At 43.4% G+C, this 21328-nt stretch overlaps 1 protein-coding gene across 3 annotated transcripts in view; it reads left to right on the top strand.

The window, feature by feature from the left end:
• nrxn2b (neurexin 2b) overlaps positions 1–21328 on the top strand; it is a 603500-nt gene that overhangs the window by 206558 nt on the left and 375614 nt on the right. For 2 of the 3 annotated variants that reach the window (XM_071923519.2, XM_071923520.2), the window contains one exon: positions 13303–13326. In XM_071923519.2, the coding sequence (XP_071779620.2) occupies positions 13303–13326 (24 nt within the window). Of the gene's footprint in view, positions 1–13302; positions 13348–21328 lie in introns of all 3 variants that reach the window. The other variant, XM_078281834.1, reaches the window with a different exon arrangement.

A 21328-nucleotide genomic window follows, 5' to 3' on the forward strand; every position in this document is an offset into this window, starting at 1 on the left:
GTTATATACACATGTGCAACCGATAACTCTAAAACTTGTACTTATTAAGTAGAAATGTATGAAAAAATCTGGATTTGAGCATTAGGATGTGCAAAATAGCAGCAAGTAGTATTCGCATAGCAGCTTAAAGACAATGTGATCTTTGTGCATTATGAAAATGGTGAAGAATTCTAAAAATATCATATTATGTGATATATAACAATGGGAGGAATGAGAGCATATGTACGGGGTGTGCAGAAATATGTAGGTATTCACATCAACAACTCATCAACACAGTTATTCATGTGCACAGAAGTGTCGAGGCACGGTGACGTGTTGAGAGACTTATACACTTTCCGGATATATTCCCCTCACTTTACACATGGAGATGATACTGTATGTACAGATGTGAAGATCTTGCAGGTGGAGGAACCCTTTGCATGTAAACGGAACATTTCACAGATGTCCTTTCCCCCCCCTTCTACCTCACTTTGAGTTCAGATAAGTACGTCCGCTAATGCCTAAAATGCAGGTAAACGCGATAATACGCTCTTCTCCTCGTCCCGTCAGAGCCGCCATGATATCATGCTTCAAAAATCGCCCCCCAGTCTACAAGACGTAGCGTTAGATTCCGGCCGAGGCTATCGCACAGCACCGGCGGTCTCGAAAGTCTCGTCCAGTTTCTGTCTATTGCGCTTAATGGCTCTTGCAACATCGTGCATATCTACTGCCGCAACAGTAAGCTCCGAAATAAGTAAAAGCTCTCTCCTACTCTCTCGATATCTCTCTCTCTCCCTCGCTATGTGTGTATTTGTGTGTTTTCCATTCACCGTCTCTCTCCACAAAACCTATGAATTTGTCAGCTTTGTACTGGATAAAATGAAGCAGACAGAATTAGGTGAGGTGATAGGGACTCTCCGCCAAGAGAGAGAGGGGAGAAAGGAGGGGGGAGGAGGGGAGGGGAGGTTATAGAGGGAAAAAGGGAGATGCAATATGCCTAGCGAAGGATTGCAGGATCAGAGCTCCCCTTGGTGGAGTGTGGCGGTACTGCGGGTGTGTACGTGGGGAAGTGTGTGTGTGTGTGTGTGTGTGTGTGTTTGGCTATTCCCTGTGGTGTACGTGTGATAGGCAGGCAAGGACACTCGGCTTGACCTCTCATCAGTGCGAGCCCCCCCCCCCCCCCGCCTCCCCCCAACACACACACACACACACACACCAATCCGCCACTCATCCCTCCACCCTGCCCCACACACACACACACACACACATTGGTTAGCATCAGCAACGAGGCTTCCCTCCCTCACCTCCTCCCTCCCTTCCTCCCCTCCTCCTTTATATCCTCCCTCCTTTCTTCACCTCCTCCTTATCTCCTCCCTCCCTCCCTCCTTCACCTCCCTCCCGCCCTTCTCCTCTCCTCTGGCATGATGAACTACCATCATGGACGGTTTGCAGACTTCAGCACTGGTAACCACCCTGGCTCTTCCTGTCCTCCGGGACTGCACACTGTCTAAACACACTACAGAATGAGGATAGTGAAAGGGCAAAGAGACAGAGAGAGACAGAGAGAGAAAGAGAGAGAGAGGCCTTCATGTCTGCATGTCTAGGGAAACGACTAGCGCAAGCGATGCAGCGCACGTGTCCGCCAAAACGGGACACGATGTGAAAATAGGCCGAACCTTAAGTCTGCAAGGACACACTTGTCAGCCTACAGTTAGCCGTAACAGCTACTGCACAACCTGTATGCAAACGCCGTCATTTAAATACAAACTCCTCACCGTCTTACTGTATGTTCTGCGATTATTGATTCTCTGATCCTTTCCAATCCCACACTGATGTTCCCAGAAGCCCTGCAGACCTGCAGAGACACAGACTAATCCATATGCTACCGTATTGTAGGAGGGATAACTTTTCACGTCGACAACCGCTGGGGACATCGGAACGGCTTCACGTTGATGAAAATAACTCGCACAAAAGGTGAAACCACTGGCGCCCGAACGGGAGACCGCAGGACTCTGGATTACTAGACTAATACTAGATTCACACCCATTACGGCAACTCAAAGTCAATCTATTTGCATCTATTAGTGTTGTTACAGTAGCCTAAGTGCCAGTGCAGCTCAAGAGATATGAAGGATATCTCTGCCAGTAGTGAGACAGGAGTATTGACCCAACTGACAGGGTCAACAGGTGGTGAGTCCGTCCCATGACCTTACTGTCCCATCACAGGCTCAATATTTCCACCACATTATAAATAACCCAACAAAAAGAGCAGCATGGAAACCAGCAGACCCAGCAAATGGACCATTCATATACTGGAACCCAACAACTCTCCTTGTGTAGGCTAAGTCACTGCTGTTATGGCTAACGTTCCTCCTGCCAGGCTAACATCATGAATGTCTGCAAATAAACATGTGATTGGTTACACTAAATTTCTAGGTTCGCCATAGGTGGAGAGCTTCTATATGTTGGTTTGTCCATAGGGAGGACTTTTTAGGGGGACGATGTTCATAGTCATTCATTTTGAATGCTCGTTCAGTTCCATTCAATTATATATGTGGCAGTTACCTCCTCTGCGACTAAAATCATGGCTAGGCCTAAGCAGGTTGCCTTCGATCTTCTTGATTTTTGTTGTTTGTGTGTCGTCAACTTAACCTAGATGTTAAGAATTATTGTTTAGTTGTGAATGCATAATTGATATACTTGGGTTTGATACTGTTATACTGGTCAGGTTCACAGACAAAACAGGTGGCGAGCTTGAAACTAGCACTAAGCTAGCTTTGACTTGTTTGCTATAGGTTTGTATTCTGCTGATGCAGCTTGTTAATAATGAGTACATGCAAAAAATAAATTGCAGTTAGTGCTAGGGAAAAGTTCTGATAGAGTAAATCAGTATACAGCGTATATGTGCATATACTCTTATCTACACCACTGTTTCCCTATGTGAGCAGAGCGCTGTTGCTTTGTGGAAAGCTGGAATTACATGCCGCAATGCCAGAAAAGTTTCTGGATGCCATTGTTTTGATCTGTAGGTAACACTCTAAACCACTTACTGAAAGATAGTAACATAGAAATACAGTAAGCACATGGACTAATCTATATGCTACGGTATTCTTGGAGGTCTAACTTCACATTGACGATCAGTGGAAAAATCAGAACAGGCCTCGCATCGATGAATGTTACTCGTACATAAAGCTAAAACCCGATCCGCTGAGCAATGTTTTGTTAAGATAGGAGCATGTCACGCTCACGAGCCGCGATGCCAGAAAAAGAACCCCGCTCTTTCCCTTTTTCCTGGATGCCATTGTTTTGATCTATAGGTAATACTCCGAACCACTTACTGAAAGATAGTAATACAGTAATACAGTAAGCACCGTCTGACCTCGTCGGCCTGTCTATGTGCTTAACAGGCACCTGGGTCCCACAGGACGCCGCAGGCAGCCGGAGGAAACATGAGACACACACTCTCTGGCACGGAAAGGAAGTGCTTGTGTGTGTGTTTTTGTTTGAGAGAAGAAAAGAGAGTGAGTGAGAGAAAGTGAAAGAATGTATGTGTGTGTGTGTGAGAATGGGAGAAGGGGGATCTTTGGCAGAGAGGGAACAGTCTGGTCTCCAGTAAGAAAGAGAGAACAGAGGAAAGACTAGTTTTTATTCCCCGATGTGGCTTTACAACCAAAAGGCTCCACAGCCGCTGTGTCTCTGAACTCGGCCGCTAGCTTAGCCAGCGTCTGGAGAGAGAGAGACCTTTGAACTCAGCCTCTCTCTCTCTCTCTCTCTCTCTGCTCATTTTTTATGCCTTTCCCCCTTGTACTGTATCACTCTCACCCTTTTCTCGCTACTCTCTCTACTCACCTACAGCAATTTTTCATCTTTCCTTGCCTTGTCTCTCTCTCTCTCTCTCTCCCTCCCCATTTCTTTTAGTCTTTCACCTCCCCCCCTCCCCCCGTCACTCTCCCTTCATCTCTTTTCCATATAATTGGACCTTGGATGCAGCTATTGGATTAGCGGAGGGATCAAACAGATTTGTTCTTGTTCTTTAAGCGCCGAGTGCAGAACGCTGAGGTTCAACCGGCGGCCCAGAGTTCAGCTGGAACAGGCAAGCCTTTGATCTGCATCAGGACTGAGTTCAGCAAAGGTTACAATGAGAAATGTAATCCGCTACACATAGGTAATGACCTGTTCTAAACGGCAATTGCTCATCCACTGGATTATTCCAATTTATCGCAAATGGATTTCTTTTATTTATTTTTGGATTACACAGCCTTGAAAAATCCAGAGTATAGCATAAATATGTGTCTGTTTTGCTACTCTCTATCGCTGACTGATATAACACAATAGTGATTCCACCCATATCCAGTTCATGAAAGCTTTTGTGTTGTATGGTTTATAATCTGTGACGGTATTATCCACAGAATTTGAATGGATAGAACGGTCCTTCCACTGTTTGCCATGGTAATTTTGCTAGTACCGCATAAAATGGCGATCATAGAATTTTAAGGGTTAGTTGCTATGTTGACAATGTAAGTCTTGGCATTAAGGCCGTAAAGTTTGTCACACTTGCTTGAGAACTGTGCACGTGTCTGTTAGCAAACTGTCAAAATTCAACTGAAAGCTAACGTTAGCGACCAGGCTAACGTAGCTTTATCAAAGACTGTACTTCTCTCTCTAGCTCTTCTAGTCAACATTAGCATGTTAGCAATTCATGACAGCAAGGAGACAGAGAAGGTGCTTTGGTAAACCTCTCACCTCAGTGACTTGCCGTAAGTCGGTTCATACGGGAGCTAACTTAACAGTACACATAAAAATGGCCGCCGCGCCGACCATCCACTTCCAGGAACGTTGATTTTAATTCAAATTCTGTGGTATTATCGGTTGGAAATTTTAAGTACGCCTACTGCCATTAAGTAAGCACTAAACATACGCATATACACACACAAGAGTATTCTCAAAAGTCCATGTGCATCCACACTGAATACAGCAAACATTTTATATAGGTGGCAGACAAGGCTCTGTACGTATGCCCTGGCTCAAGCACCCCCACATGCTCAATAATAGATAATAAAACTTAACACAAACTACAACCAATAAGACAACATTAGATAAAAGCCAATAAGGCAAACATAGTTATTCCACCAAGCACACTCACAAACACACACCTGCATCGAAATTCTCGACTTCTCCTAGCCTCCTTGCATGTCTCCCATACATAATAGAAATTGGTGCTAGCTTTTATGCATTCATATTCAACACACACAGTCCTCACACTAAGCCTGCCTACACCCTTTCCACTTATGTACTGTATGGGCGTCTTATCGAGAAACAGACCCAACAAGGGATGGAACACCTTTGATAGAAAATAGACCCCCACCCCACCCCAGAAAAAACCCACCTGAATAGTTTGATTTCACAATGAGATTCTGTCACAATACAGTTGCTATGAAGGAAAAAAAAATCAGGAGGGAGGATCATCATCTGTTATAAGTGTCATAGGATCTTCTGTATGCTGTATGATCTTATAAAATAGGAACATCCTTTTTGAAAATGAGGTATCTCCAAATGCACATTCAGTCACTGATATGTTAAGTTACATGCACAGCCAATGTAATTCCAGTTACTAAGACATCACAGTATTAATAGCCATGTTTTTAACCGGTGGGGCGGGTTGGGTAGCGATCACATTTATTTCATACGAGGAGACAGAATGAGAACATCACCGCCGCACGCTCCCCCTCTCAATCAATACTGGATGCCTGGACACTCCCATGCTCTCTTTTCTCTCTCTCTCTCTCTCCCTCTCTCTCAGTTGTTCCGATTGTTTTTCTTCCCTTTTCTGCGAGGCATCATCAAGCTAACAGCTGCAATTATCCCCCCACCCCAACCCCCCAGCCGCCATCCTCCATCCATCCATCCCTCCTCTCCCCTCCCCTCTCATCCAACCTTCCTCCGACATGGAGAGAGGCAGCCAGAATTCCTAAGAGGGAGCCAATCAATTCCTCTCTCGCTCTCTCTTTCCATCTCTCTCTCTCGCTCTCTCTGTTTCTCTCAGTCTATCTCTCTTGCCCATCCTTGCTAGCAATTTGTCACTTAGCAACGGTGTCTGTTGGCTAGTGAATCGTCTCTGGCTGCAGTACTCCAGTAGTTGCATTAACCCTTTCCCTGTAACTAAATCCAATCTCCACCTGCAATTGCTGTAATAGGAATAATGATAATAATACAGGGTGGCCAAATAGGCAACTAAACGAGTATCAAAACTGCCAGTAGGAAGCAGGAACCCATGCCTACATTCAAAGACCAGAGAGTACAGCAAGAAAAAAAAACACAATATAGTGCTATTTATCCTTATGATTCCAGTTTCCATTTGCAAGATAGATGAAAATGTGAGCAATACATAAAACAAGAACTATAAAACAACAAAAACTGTAAAATGTAAAAGGGCAAATGCACAGAGTAATTAAAACAGTAACAAAAATGGGATACAGGCCGTAGGTGAAGTAAAAGCAAGCCTAAAAATGTGTCTTTAACCAAGTTTTAAAGGAGAACGCTGAGTTGTCAGGTTGTTCCAGAGCCTAGAAAGCTCCATCAGTCTTATAGTCTTCAGCCTGGACTGTGCAGGATCTCATAGGGTTTAAAAGCTCAGTGATATAGCTAGGTGCTAGTCCAAAACCTGCCTTAAAGGTGATCAATAACATTTTAAAATCAGTCCTAAACTGCACTGGTAGCCATTGAAGCTAAAATGGGAGTAATACGTTGTCTCTTCCTAGTTCTTCATCTTGCTGCAGCACTTAACTTGTAATCTGGATATACTCTGTTAGGTAAGACAGTTGAGACAAAAAAAAAAGCATGGATCACAGTGTCCGCGTGATTAAAAAAAAAAAAACCCTGAGCTTTCATCACTGCCTACAGGCAGATTAAATGTTAATGTAAATGGATTTCAGTAATCTGATTACCAAATTGCTAGCTGTATCTGTCAGTATTACTATGTAAAACACAAAGCAATCAGATTAGAAATACTGTTGGAAAGGATAGGTGATTGCTTGTTGGATTACTCAAACATGTTTTAATAGGAATTAAGATTATGATATTAACACTAATATAAATCTACATATCTTGAAGTGATGGTTGATAATGGTTTCATATAATGGTAGTAACACTATTATAAATTACAGTGTGCACCATTATAGTTACAGTCAGTAAGTAATCAGATTACATTACTGAGTTAGAGTATTCTATTAAGTATTAACGACTGATTCATTAGGTAATCTGTCATTTTAGACTTTTTGGAACCCTACATGTTATGCCCCCACCCACACACATACAGACACACACACCTCACGGATTAGCCGCTACCATCCGCATGTGAGCGCACTGTTAAGGTCAGCGTAATCGGTTTAGCATAATGACAGACTGAACCTCTTGTAACCAAATCCAAAATGCCATTTAGAGCGTATGGCCCCGCCAACGCATACAGTATGCCCTTTTATGGCGATGATAGGAATTGCTATTCACGGCAGGCAGGGGTAGTGGATTTGTTTGATGTACATAATGACATCCTAACACCCCTGTAATCCGCACTCAGTTTACTGCCAATGACATTTTAAGTATTCTTAATGTGCTTCAGCCGCAGGGGGGGGAGGGGGCGGGACGGGGGGATGGAGGGGGGGGGGGGGGGACGGGGGTGCTCACATCATCATAGTGTGTGTGGGTGAGCGTGTGTCACAGATTAAACGTTAAGGTTGTTTTTTTTTTTTTTTTCTCCTTTGTTTCTTCCTCCCCGATGATCAAGGGTCAACTTATTGTATACAGCCTCCGCCTGTGCAGTGGTCAAACTACACACACACACACACCTCACTAACATGCGCACATATACACAACGCCCGCCTGTGTGTCTGATAACTGCACGTCGAGGTTCACCTGCGCATTTGAGGGGAATAAAGGCTCATTTGCATCGCATTTCCACCGCATTTGCATATCCGCCCGCGTTCCACACACACTCCTCACTCATCAGCCTCATTTGCCACTACCTGCTCCACCACTTTTATGTTTATTCATCCCCCTCTTTCTCTCGCAGACCTGTAATCAGATAACAAATCTCTGCGCCATTAGTACACTCAAACAGGTGGCAACAGGTAATAAAAAGTTGGTGAGAGAGAGGCGTGAGATTGAGGGAGAGATTGTGGGAAAGCGTGAAATCAAGGGAGAGAACAAGGAGAGGGAGCTTAGAGAATAGAATGAGAGATGCCCAGCAAACATTATCATGTTGTAATACCAATGTTGAAATTTAGCGCCAAAATGAAAGTTGAGATGACGTCTGTAGTCGTCCATAGCTGCTACCTGCATCGTTTTGTGAAATCAGGAGCTAAATATCTTTATGATATCATTTCAGAACAGTTTCAAAAGCTGTTTTAAAGGGAAATTCCACAATCAGATACTCTTACACTGTTGTATATCTTACATTTCTGCCGTCAAACTACATTGTAGCTACGCTGGGAATCTCAATGTGACGTCATGTTGTCTACGTTTAGCCAGTTATCCACAGGAATAAGAAAAATACACCATCAAACGAAATGGACAAAAGGTACATTGCCAATAGCTGTGTTGTAGGGTGGATTTTTCCTTTAACATGAATGTTTACTGTGCCGTGATATCATATTGTGAAAATTTTGTGCTCGTTTGGGTTAATGCTGAACTTGGACACCCTCTGATTGAATCTAAGGCGAAAGAGAAGGCAAAGCCAGTCCAAAGATGAAGGGGAGTGCGCAAACCCGTGTACAAAGAGAGAGCGAGTCAGTCGGAGATGGAAAAATGAAGATGAGGACGATAGGAGGGAGAGTGCAAGAGAAAGAGAGAGAGAATTATGACTGCTCACATTGTAATAGACAATATATTCTACTGCAGTTTCCATGCACACACACTCACACACACACACACACACACAGACGCCCTAACACACTGTTTGTTTGCAGACTTCTCTCTCCGGCGTAATTGCAGTGACATTTATATTTGCACCTGAAGCCTGTCTGCCAGTTTCCATTACTTGGAGCCAGACTTGGAGAGAGGCGGACTGGAGTGAATGCCGAATGATTGGAATGAGCGCGGAACCAAATGTACCTGAAAGAGGCGTTCTGAATTGATGCACCCCTCCCCCCCCCCCGCCCTGCAGGGTCACCCGCCGAGTGTCCGCATTACCGAGGCGCGCCTGACATGCATAAATATCCACGCCGAGGCACATATGTGTACATTCTATAATTCTGTGCTCATGCCTACGTGTGTGCCCCCGCGTACTGTAGCGCTTTATTTTTTTTCCACTCTGAATTTCCATCTCTAATCATTATTCCAGTCTACGAACCACATTACCCTTCACTTCCTTTCCCTTAATGAAAAATGGCACCCATTCCCTCCCCTCCCACCCCTAATACTATTCCACAATATCACTTTTATCACTTACTTCTAAATGGCCAAATTGGAAATTTATAGGAGGAGCGGTCATCAGTCTTACAACTTTCTCGGTTACAATGATAAATCTATCCGGACCGAGAGCCTTGGCCCCGGCGCGCGAGCCATTGATCATTTTCACAGCTTTGTCGTTAAATATTTATCCGGCTTATTCGCCGGTGGCCGCCGCTCGGTAGCGTCCACGGTGACGTGTGTGTGAAGATCGACAACGGCGGTGTTTTACATCGCGCTCGGTCTGGCCTCCTGTGGGTCTTCTTCGCGTGTTGACACAAAGCTGCGTCAACCCCTTTCCCCTTGTCTATGAAGATAGCGAATCGCCACGTTAATAGCATTAGCGTAGCTCCTTCCCCCCCCCCCCCCCTCTTTTTTCCCCTACCCCTCCCCCAATTCATAATACATGAAGATTTTCTTCGCCCAGGGGGCCCTTCGAGACAAACGCAGCACAAAGTTGTTTGTCTGGGCCCTTGGTTGTTTACATGACTAGGAGCTTTATTTCCCATCAGCAAACATTGGCGTTCACAGCCTTTCCTTTTCCCACATGGGTCAATTACAGAGCGGGTGATGGGCTGTCACAGCAGGGGCTCCAGGCATGGTGCATGTGGGGTAAAGTTGAAACAAGCGCTATGAGCGAGAGGGGAAATTTACCGTGAGAGAGTAAAATTAGTAGCGGCAACAGGGGTGAAGCCGGCCTATTTTGAATACCCTTGCTTTCCAGCCCTCTCTCTCGCGTAGCTGTTTGTCTCCGCAACCCCTAGTGAGATTTATTATTCGCTGCTCTCTTGGTTATTGTCGGCCGACTGTATTGCTGCAGCACTCCAGTTTCTGCTTTCTCACCGAGAGACAATTTGGCACATGTAGGATGGTTCCAGAGGGATGTCTCTTACATGGGACGCTATTGGATTGCATTGTCATCCTTCAGGCATTTATCCTCCTGCATTAGTACTGCACACACTCCCTTCTTGACGATCTTATAGTAGAGCAAAATTGGCAAATCGCAACACAGACCTCTAAAGCAAGTGGTTACCAGACCAATCTGTCTACCGTCTGATGACAAAAATAGAACAAAACTTTAATTTTCCGCACAATTGATCTCGGCAGTGGAGCAAAAGTTCAGCAGTACTTACAGTTCGCAAGTCTGTAGTATAGAGTGTGATTTCTATAATAGCTGTGCCTGTGGATCGTCCACTCCTCTACTCTCACACATCTGTTTCAGTGGCTCACTTCACTGGCAGGTTATTGGTTCAAGCACTTTTTTTTTTAAAGAAAAGAGATTGAGAACTTTACGAGTTCTCACTCCCTTTTCTTTAAGTCCAGAAGAAACCATGACCCCAGTCTGTCTTCCTCCCCATAGTTTTGCTCGCTGTCGTCCCCTTTTCATGTCACATCAAAAGATCATCAGCAATTTTTGAAAGATTAATTTTTCGCCACCGTCCCACGGCTGCTCTGTCAAAGAACCGATCGAGAGATAAATTCAGAATCCAGACATCAAACGCCTGTGGGGGATCTGAAGCTTACAGGATCCAAAATGTTGCGTTTAATAATCTCTCATTTATTTTTCCCCCCGCTGTATCGCAGACCGACTGTCTACCCAAAGTCATTGTCACCTTCGTAAGCATGCGTTTGTCTAATTTAATAAGCCATTGTTGGGCTCCCGGTCCTTTGAGCCCCTCTGTCACATCCACCCTTTGATGTATCAGCTGTTGTTTTTGTCAGCTTAGAGATGGAGGAGTGCGGTCGCCGATGGGTGGTGCGGTGTGCGCATATGCAAATTCACACCCACCATTGAAGCTTATTTACCTAATTAACGGATTAACAGGAGTCATTAGACAAAGTGGGGGACTGGTGACAGCACTTTACCGTGACCTCGGATTAAAGAGTGGGTGGGCGTGAAGCTTTGAATTGGCCCGTTGGCCCCATGGGGGGGGGGGTCCTCTGTTTCTGGTTGCCACTTCCACTCAGCTCCCACACACTTGGCATGAACGCAGGGTGAGCCATCCCAACACATCCACACCCACATACACTAATGCATACATATGTACATACATACACAGGGACAGACACCCAGACTCATACACAGGATTGTGCGCAAACGTATACATCCATTTAGTCCGACCAAATGGGGTTGTGCTCCTACACACACAGTTCTATCCGTAACATTGTGGTGGTAATGTCCACCTTTGGCATGCATCCCTACAGCATAACTTGGAGCTCTATGGTGCATATTTAAAGCTGCACTAGGCAAGATTTTGATGTAAAAATACACCGGGTATGGACGCTTCTCTGCCAACAAGTAACGAACAGAAACCTAACAGTGAAATACAAACTGTCTCAGAAACAGCAGCGACCATCCAGAGAAAGCTGGATCAAATTGAGATCTGTTTCCTCTCTCGTCTCTTTGGTTTCCTTTGGTATAAAGCATCGCAGACCGGCCGGGCTGGTAAACACGAGAGTGCCGTGTGCTGTTTAGTGACGATACATTACATGATTTCCGGGTTTTCAAAGCGCTACCTCTCGCTGCCATTTGGAGCCGCCAACACGCAGAGTTGCCCAGTGCAGCTTTAATGCCAAGTAGAAAGACACATGAGACAAAACCTTTAAAAACGACATCACTCAGCAGACTTGACAATTCAAAGCTCATTTCTACAATAAGACCAATTCCTTTGAAGTTTAGAAGGAAGTCAGCGCAATTTACAAGTGCTAGGCATGAAATATATGACATGGTTCCATTTTAAAAAAAAAACATTTCACATTTCATTTTGCATGTATTTCTCTCCCTAGGGGCAGTGAGCGTGGGTCTTTGTTGTTTTGGAACTGACTTAAACGACTGAATGTATATCTCTTTCTCTTTCAGGATGCAGCGGACACCTGAACACCGGAGGGGATGCATGAGTTAATTTTCTCTCTCTTGCCTTCTCTACCTCTCACTCTTTCTTTCTCACACGCTCAAACATATGCAAAGCTAATTTTCCTAAATGCCTGTGATGATTTAAGATCACTTACTGTAACACTGAAAATGCACTATAGTTGTAACTCTAACCTGCTACTCATTTTGGAGATTTTTTTCAGCAATTACACTCCTTTCTGGTTTTCTCTTACTCACATATACTGCAGCCCATTAACAAGGTCTTGGGAACTTAGGGATTTCCACCTTTCCAAGTGATCAAAACACGATTGGCCACGCCCAATGCAAAGGAACACCATTGTTTGATGGACTAGACCCTCCCTCCAGCCACGCCCGCTGACCAGATTAGCCTGAGTGCTTACTAATACTGATGTACTTTTCCCTCATTCCCTTCCCCACTCAAAACGAACCTCCCCCTCAAAACTGCCCAAAACCCCTCTATGTGGAAGTTGATTTGCTAACTCTTGTCTCTTTTACTAACAACAAGCTTCAGAATTCTTCCAATTTGATTATTTTCTTTGGTAAAATTTTCTTTTCCCTTTACCTTTTTTGATTTCAACGACTAACACTGTGTCATTCACGGAATGTGAACCATCTGTTGTTTTCTCTACTTAACTTGCGACTTACATACTAACAAATGTATTGTTATTGTTTTATTCCTTATCTTCCTTTATTATTTGATTTGTGGATGACCCTTTAACACAAAAAAACAAGTTATACAATTACTTTCTTTATTTCTTTATTTGGATGATTTAATATATTAACAATAGGAAAAAACTTATATTCTTTTAATTTATATTTGACTATTACAAGGAATTTTTTGCTTGGTATCTCATCGCCTATTGAGAAGAGAAGCTGTTTTTTGCAAAAGGCGATTATTTTTCCACTTTTTTTTGGGTAGAGGTGTGTTTTGTTGAGTTTACGGTTTGTCATTATTTTTTTTCTTTCTCCTCCCCCTGTTTTCTCCTGAAGCACGCAGGCATTGGACACGCTATGGTAAACAAACTGCATTATATGGTAGATATCATTCTAATTGTCTTATACTTTGGTTTGCCCTGGGTTTTCCGTTACCTCTTTCTATTCTGTTTGCTTTACTGAAAGTACAATCCGCCATCAATTCCAAGGTAGCTGAAAAACTCCACCTCTCTATGTCTTTCTTTTAGCCCTCTCTTTATCTGTTATTGCTTTTTATACCATCCAATTCTCCCCTTCCTGAAATAATTGAACGTGTTCATCCAAAGAGGTCTGCCTAAAAAAGATAAATGACACAAATTTAGATTTTAAGAATTTTTTTGTTTTGCTCTTTTTTTCTCTCCCTTTTTTATTTACTTATTTTTCTTTCATTTCTTTAACTTCAAACACTATCCGTATGAAGAAATAAAGAATCATTATGCAAGATATCTTCTTCTCAATTGAGTATTAGAGAATGTATTAAAAGAGTTATCTTTTACTTCAGTTAATCCTTGTTTCCTCCCTATTTATTTTCTTTGAAGAACCTTATGAAGTGAGCGTACACAGCAGACTTCACAAGCAGAGAAATACCCTGCAATGGCAACTCCAGTGACAGGGAGGGGGGAAAAAAATACCCGGTTAGAGCTTTTTTGTTCAGTGATTCTCCCAACTTTCCAACAACATGAGGCTGAGGAGGCCATCTTGTTATTTTGCCTCAGCTGGACCTGTGGGCCACGACCTGTTGTCTGGGCGAGCCGTTCTCTAGTTTATGGAGTGATGAGGAGTATTTACACCTCCTGATTTAGTGGCCAAAGCCCTCACTGTAAAGTAGGCCTCAAATGAGGGCTTGATCCCATTAGTGGCCTTAGGCTGATTTATGACCAAGATGGAGCTGTTCCCAGGCCTGCACCTGAACACACTCTCTGACACACACACACACACACACACACACACGCATTTAATAAAATGGCTTTTTGTGGTAATATACTCTCCTGAACCCGAGGTGTAGAAATGAGCAAACCAACAGTATCAATGTACGCTCATTGTTGAAAGCAAAATGGCAATTATACCTTTATTAAGCCGCAAATTGGGGGAAGTTTGCCAAAATAACTTGCGGACGTGAATGTGTTTGAAAATGATCTAAAACGATTTCTGACTAATACTCACAGCCCCTTGTTAGGATCTCCTTTAGAATTATTATTAGCTAGGTTGAATGCATTAGTGTGCTGCCATCTAGTCGGGTAAGTCTTACTTGCTTTCACTGGACTTGCCAATGTGATGCTCTTTGCCCGTTGTTGCAAAGTATGCAGGGAAATCTCTGGGGAAGTCTCGACTGTGTGCGATCGACCCCTCATTAACACTAACACTAACTTTATACTTAGTTTACTGGCCTCACCCCTTGCATGAAGAGACTTGACTCCCCTAATCTTTTTTTTTTTGTTGTTTTTTGATATACAGATTGCATTGAGCATATATGTATATGTATATATCATGGCTAACATATATACATACATATATCAATTGTCCTAATATTATCAATATGGCCATAAAACACGTTAGCCACGCCCTCTTTTTTTTTCATTTCTTTTATTTTACTTTATTTATTTTTACTTCTAAGTTAAACTTCAAAATTAACGTACTAAAATGAATAATGACCTCACACCTTATCTTGCTAAAACAAAAAAGGGAAAAAGTAAAGAGGGGAGACAGCTTTTCATTTTCTGGGTGAATAGAGGATTGATGCCCTGAGGAATAAATCTGGCCAATCCATCATAACACAGTGGGAGTTGGACAAAACTGTTTAGAAGTGTGTGGAAAGCCAGTGTATCTGTTAGTGACTCACTCCGTCTTGGCTCAAATTTGACAGAAGCGATGAAGCAATTTTGAGTTTGCATCTAAAATAGTGCGATGAAATGCCAGAGGCCGCAAGAACCACAATCATGAGTGAGTGTAGATTTTTTTTTTATCATTTTTTATCAACCGTCATTGCAACGGTTTGACATTTCCTACCATTTGAATACAAATTACTCTATTCACCGAAGACAAGGATGCCCGCTGTCCCCTCTCAGGTTTCCCAATTCTTTAAAAAACCCTCTCCATTTCCGTTGATATCATCCGTGATTGTTGACATTGGTCCCACCCTTCCCCATTCCCACCCCAAACTTACAGTATCCAGTGATTGCGTTCCTGCACCCTGTTTGCATGCTACTATCGGCTAGAAAGTTGACATCGACATCCTCACAGGGTGTAACCGCTGCTCTAGCCCAGCGCGTGTCAGTCTTTTGCACGTATGTCTCGATGTCTTTTTTTTTGTTTCATCTTTGTTGCATTCTTGTCCAAATAAAAACCTTAACCTCGACGCTCTATTCCTTTCCCCATTTGTCTGGTGTTGTGGTGCTCTGCAATTAAATTTGAATTTACTTCCCCATTTTGCTGCATCTTGTCAGACGGTTTATTTGTTTTTTTCATTTGATAGTCGGTCTGTTTGTGTTGTGTCTAATGGAATTCTCACTCCATCCCCATTCTGACTGTCATCTTGCCATTTAAGTGCATGGCTTGTGTGTCACCCTATTAGCTTGGATGGATTCATTTTGTTTCTTCTTAACCAAAACAAACCCTTGTCACATGAAATAACACACATTCAGTCCAAATCTGGATCTGGTTTGAGCAAATCAAATTGCAGAGGACTTTTAAAGAATCCTCACCTACTCCTACTACTACTACTACTACTAAATTTACTAAAACAAACGTGTTACTAATCTACTGTTTGAATCAAACCTTTGTTGTAACTGTACTAACAACCATTTTTGTGTCTGACTTTCCCTTACTTACTAAAGTACTAACCGATTTCGTTCACCCTCCAACCCCTTAACTCTCTCCGTCACACAGCTATAGAGCATTTCCCCTCTCTCTTCCCATTCCCTTAACATTTGCTGCCAAAACGGCTCTCGCCCCAGTCCTCCCCACCCACCCTTTATGGCCCTCATGCCCTTACTAACCTAGGGATGTAGCTTAGTTCAAAGGTCCACAGTGGTTTAGCTTGCCAAGCTACAGATTCCATATTTACTGTTGAAGGCCTTCTCACCATGAATTGCGCCCGGTCAATAGATGTTGGCCAGCTGCCAGACACCTATCGAAGGACTCCACTGCTGAATGGAAACCCTTTCTCTCTCTTTCTCTCCAGTGTCCCTCCTCCCTCTGGCTTTGACCTTAGGTGAAGGGAGGGTCAAAGTGTGTGGTCTATTGTGATACATTTCTCTTGTGTGAGCTTTTAACTTTTGTAATGCATTAATAGATTAAAAGTGACTACTAACTCCGAATAATAACACATTGTCTCTCCTAGTAAAAGTTCCTTCAGCTGGTAAGTAATGAGCATTAGTCTGAAGAAGCCTCTTTTGAGAGTAATGAGATATAGCACCAACAAGGGTAAGTGATGCACTATCAAGGTAAGCTTGTCGCCTCCTCTCTGCTCTGCATGGATTATTGAAGTTGAATACATCAAGGTGCTGTTGCTGATAGGTGTCAATACTTGGTTAGGCTGTGCTGTGCAAGTCAGCTACTGCTGAAGAAGAACCTATGAATTCTTGCTGAAAGTAAAGGTTGGATCCTCAGAATCATGACTGCCTTTTAGAACAGAAGTTACAACATGTACTCCTGTACTCCTGAATAGAGGCTGAGTGCACTATAAGCATGAGTGGCTCACACAAAGCTGTCTTCCATTGTATGTGTCGAAGGCCTGACAGGAGATAGCTTCAAACACCGCAAAGCGTACAATTCCTCCTTTTCTTTCCCTTCGTACTGGGGATATGGCTAACTTAAGCTGCCAGCAAGAATTGCTTTGATACCTCTCCCCAGCCCCTCTATCAAATGCATACTGCCTGGGTTCACTTTGATGCACTTCCTCATGGAAGCAGTAGCTAGTTGTCTTATCTTCTGGTAGCTGTTCCTCATTTCATTTTTTTTTTTTACCCAGTCAGCAACTAAAGTTGCTGCCAGAACACAGAAAATCAATAAAGACAGTAGATGAGCCAGTGAGCTCGCTCAGTGTCTGTGCATGCCTGCGTGTACACGTGCGTGTGTGCACGCGTGCGTGTGTGTAAGTGATTGTGTGCAGGTGTGTAACAGTGTGCACATGCATATGTGTGGCATCCTGACAAGTGTTTCAGTGGATACGTTTACATGCGGACAATAATGCAACTATTGGCAGTATAGTCCGAGAGAGATAACAGTGCGATTTAGCCATTTACTTGATTCTGTAAAGTGACACCTCCCCTAATAATTCAGTTTACATGTGATATGTTGTTACTGCAAGTATTGTCTTTTTCAAGCTACCAACTACACATGATTTACAACTTGATCACTCTTAAAGAAATGTGATTATGGTGTATGCATGTTCTGATTGGTCCTATTAACGCAAGTAAAATAAGACAATTCCACATATGTTTCCATTATTGCCTTACTTATTGCCTTAACGGCAATCCCATTTTCTGTGCGCATGTAAACGTGGTCAGTGTTTTCCCCCAGCACAGTTGGAATTATGTCAGCCCCTGTTGACTTGATGAGAGGGGATCCACTTGATGGAGCCCGTAGTAGCCGGCAGCCTGCAGTCATGGAGTCAGACATGGTCATTGAGCCAGTGACACGCTCAGCTGAGCACACCACAGGACTCCACTATGAGAGCAGTAGAGTTCACGGTACTACTTCACTGTACTCTATACATGTGCTACCCAATCGCAGAAGCTCGGTTATTCTTTACGCAATTGGTTGAATGATTGAGAAAGAGGTTAAGAGCATAAGATATTCCATTCCCCCTACCACAGTCTATCCCAGGAAGCCAATTGGGCAGCGTGCGGATGGGTAAAAAGGAATGCTTGGCACGATTTGATCTTCTGAGCTTTGTCAATCCCCACACAGTACATTCAGCTGTAAACAACTCTTGTCTGGGTTTTCTCTGATGCCTGGGACACATGGCTCAGCGCAGATCAGCCAAGCCTCGTTCTGTTTGCTTTCCCTGACTACTGTGCTAAAGATTAAGCAGTTGAAGAGCGGCTGGATAAAAACTAAGGGACTCAGTGGAGCTAGGAAGTGTGCTTTTGGTTGTATATTTCAAAATATGTTCAGGAATAGTTGACTGGTGTGTTAGTTGCTCGTTTTGGGTGGCCATGAGGAAAAGCGCAATGCCAGGTTTTCTGACCTATATGTCTCAATCAGTTTTATTGATTTCAATGCGTCCAGTATGATGAAGTTGAAAGCACACTGGGAGCAGAGCAGAGAAGAACATTAGCGTTTATCAGCCAGTTCTGCTCTTATATTCAATTAACAGTCCTTGTTCTTCATGTCTAGAGTATGTTTCAAGAGGGAAACTGTGATCATGCAGCTAAAATCAATTATTCTCAGGCTACGCTGCTGTTATATACATATGTACTCAGATCTCTTGAAGACATTTTATCCAGCAAAAAGAGACCGCAGTTGGTTCGGCACAAGAAGAAATGGGCTGTCAAGACAAGGTTTAATGTAAATAAAGGAGAGTCTGAAAACAGCTCTCTGCCCAATACATCAGTATCAAATTATTATCTGTAGGATGACAAGGTGATCAATTTCACACCATTTTCATTACTTTGGTCCAGCAACAGCGAGATGGAAAGATTCACAAAGTACTTGTGGAAGTTGTAGTATCAACCAAAAAAATAAAAAATAAAATCATCAAAGCTTAATGTTTCACAGACGACGGCTATTATTTTGAAAGAAAGAATGGAGTTGGATGGTTTCATTATTGGAGGATGTGAACGCTTTTGACCCACAGCTAGCCAAGCAGAGAGTAAGATGGTGCTATATAAAGTGTTATTACATTTTGCTAGAACAGATTTTCAGTTTTTCCACTGTACAACCCGCTGCAGGAGTTGATGAATACTCACTAAAATTGGCTGCTCTGGGTACCCTTACTCATCACCACATCGGTCTTGTCATTTCAAAATTCTGCTCTAAAAATAATACTTCTGACACATTCACAACCAAGGAAAAGGAGACCCAGGCAGAATTTCATTTAGTGACCTGGATCGGAGTAATTACTAATTTCACCTGCAATTATCACTATTGAGTACTGGGGAAAAACAAGTCCTGAATGCTGGTGGGGACAGCGCGTTCCCAAGGCAGATAATGTTGGTGGTTCACCTCTCCTGCATGTCTATCACGTATCTTCTATCTACCAAGGTGAAACATTACTTTTAAAGTGACTTTAGGTGGACTCCGGTGACCTGATGTCGCCCGGCTCTACACCGCAATCACCTTTGTCTACTTCGCTTTTAAGCTCATTCCAGAGAAAGAAAAATGAGGTAAAATAGAAGTGAAAGTGGGCAATTTTCTGGCAATAACTCTTCAGAATCAAACCCCTTGATTACAGCTGCCAGCTTCTCATTGGCTTCGCCCACAGCTCAGTCACAAGAATTCTCATGCACTTTAGAAGGAACACAAAAATGTTTCTGAGAAAAGGACCTATAGCACATAGGACTTAAAGGACTGCACTGACTTTTGGGCAGTTTGGCCCATTGGTCACGAGAGGATTGGCCCCAAAATCGTCTCTGCCTCTCCGGTAAATAGCTCTGTCCAATGTTTTAGCCTAGAGTACCCATAGGTGATGAAGGCACTTAGACTGCCTTTTTACCTAACAGGCAAAGTCAATATGACTTACTCCATAAAGCCCCTTCTTGAGACACCTCAGGACATAGCCTTCGTCTGTGTGTAATCACTGTGATACTGCCTCGTGGCCACAGTACTCACGACAGGGAAAAAAAAATGTGCCTCTTTGAGTCTTGTTGCTCAAGTGTGATTCTCAGCCTTTATAGCAACCAGTAGCCGGAGGCTGCCATGGCTACAGATGAATGGAGGAAACTTATCCATCAGATGAGGAGGATCTCCCATAGCACAAGACATAAAGCCATGTGTCCGATTGAAGGTTGGATCATGGCAACAGCATTTATCGCTTGTCAGTTATTAACCAACTTACTGACGATGACAAAAAATGTAGCTGCTGTCAGTAGTTATGTAAATGCTTATATAATGTCAGCAGGCGTCTAGCTATCTAAAGGTGTTCTGTCTAGTCTGATGTTTTATTGAACAGCTGTAGTATGGAAGAGCCTTGACTGTCTCATTTGCCAGGTTGTCATGGTTATATATCAACAATCGCAATATTCAGCCCATTTAAATTTCTCAATGCTGAATAATGCCATTCTCAAACAAAGAAACCCAGAGAGAGAGAGAGAGAGAGAGCAGCCAAAATCTCTCTGGTAACATCTTAATATTTCATTCCTAGGGATCCATTTAGAGAACGATCCGTCTGCATTTTGCAGCAGGTGTTTTGAGACGGAGATGCTTGTTGATTTCCTCCAGACAGCATGGCCTCTAGGCCGGCAACACCGGGGAATTTCAACTAGCAACCTGTGATGTCATCACCCTTTCTGTCCTCTGGCCAGTGATGCAAGTGCTTGTAACATTAGCCAACAGGATGAGTGTGCAGTTTGGTTGCAGCAAAGACTAGCTAACACTTCTGAATAATTACAAAGATCCTCCAGGGCAAACGCTCTGTTTGTCTAGGCGTTGTTCGTTTTTCTGACAAGTTTTGTGTGTGTTTATATCGGTTCCCTTGACCTATTGTCTCTGCAGGGGTTTTAGATCCAACATTTGATCACACAATGAATCGATTGAATATAACTAGGCTACTTTTCTCCACTGCATGCATGGAAAGCATGGATGAACCACTGAGGGGGGAGCAATTTGGGACACGAGGAGAGGCCGAGAGAAGGGGTGGGTGAGGAGGGAAGTGAAGGAAGGGTAAGTGAGTGCCAAAAAAATTGTTGCTAATCTCTCATTTTCCCTCTTTCAGCTGGAAACCTCACAGGTGTCTGGCAGCTGGCCAACGCTGGTCCTTTAATGACCAGCTAATGGCGCTAATGAGCGGGCTCATTGGTGGTCGAGCGCTTCCAGCCCCCCCATATCCTAACCATCAACAACCCACAACACAGTAAAAAGAGACACCCCCCCCCCCCAAGCT

The sequence above is a fragment of the Centroberyx gerrardi genome, chromosome 23 (genome assembly GCF_048128805.1).
Source record: "Centroberyx gerrardi isolate f3 chromosome 23, fCenGer3.hap1.cur.20231027, whole genome shotgun sequence".
NCBI lineage: Eukaryota > Metazoa > Chordata > Actinopteri > Beryciformes > Berycidae > Centroberyx > Centroberyx gerrardi.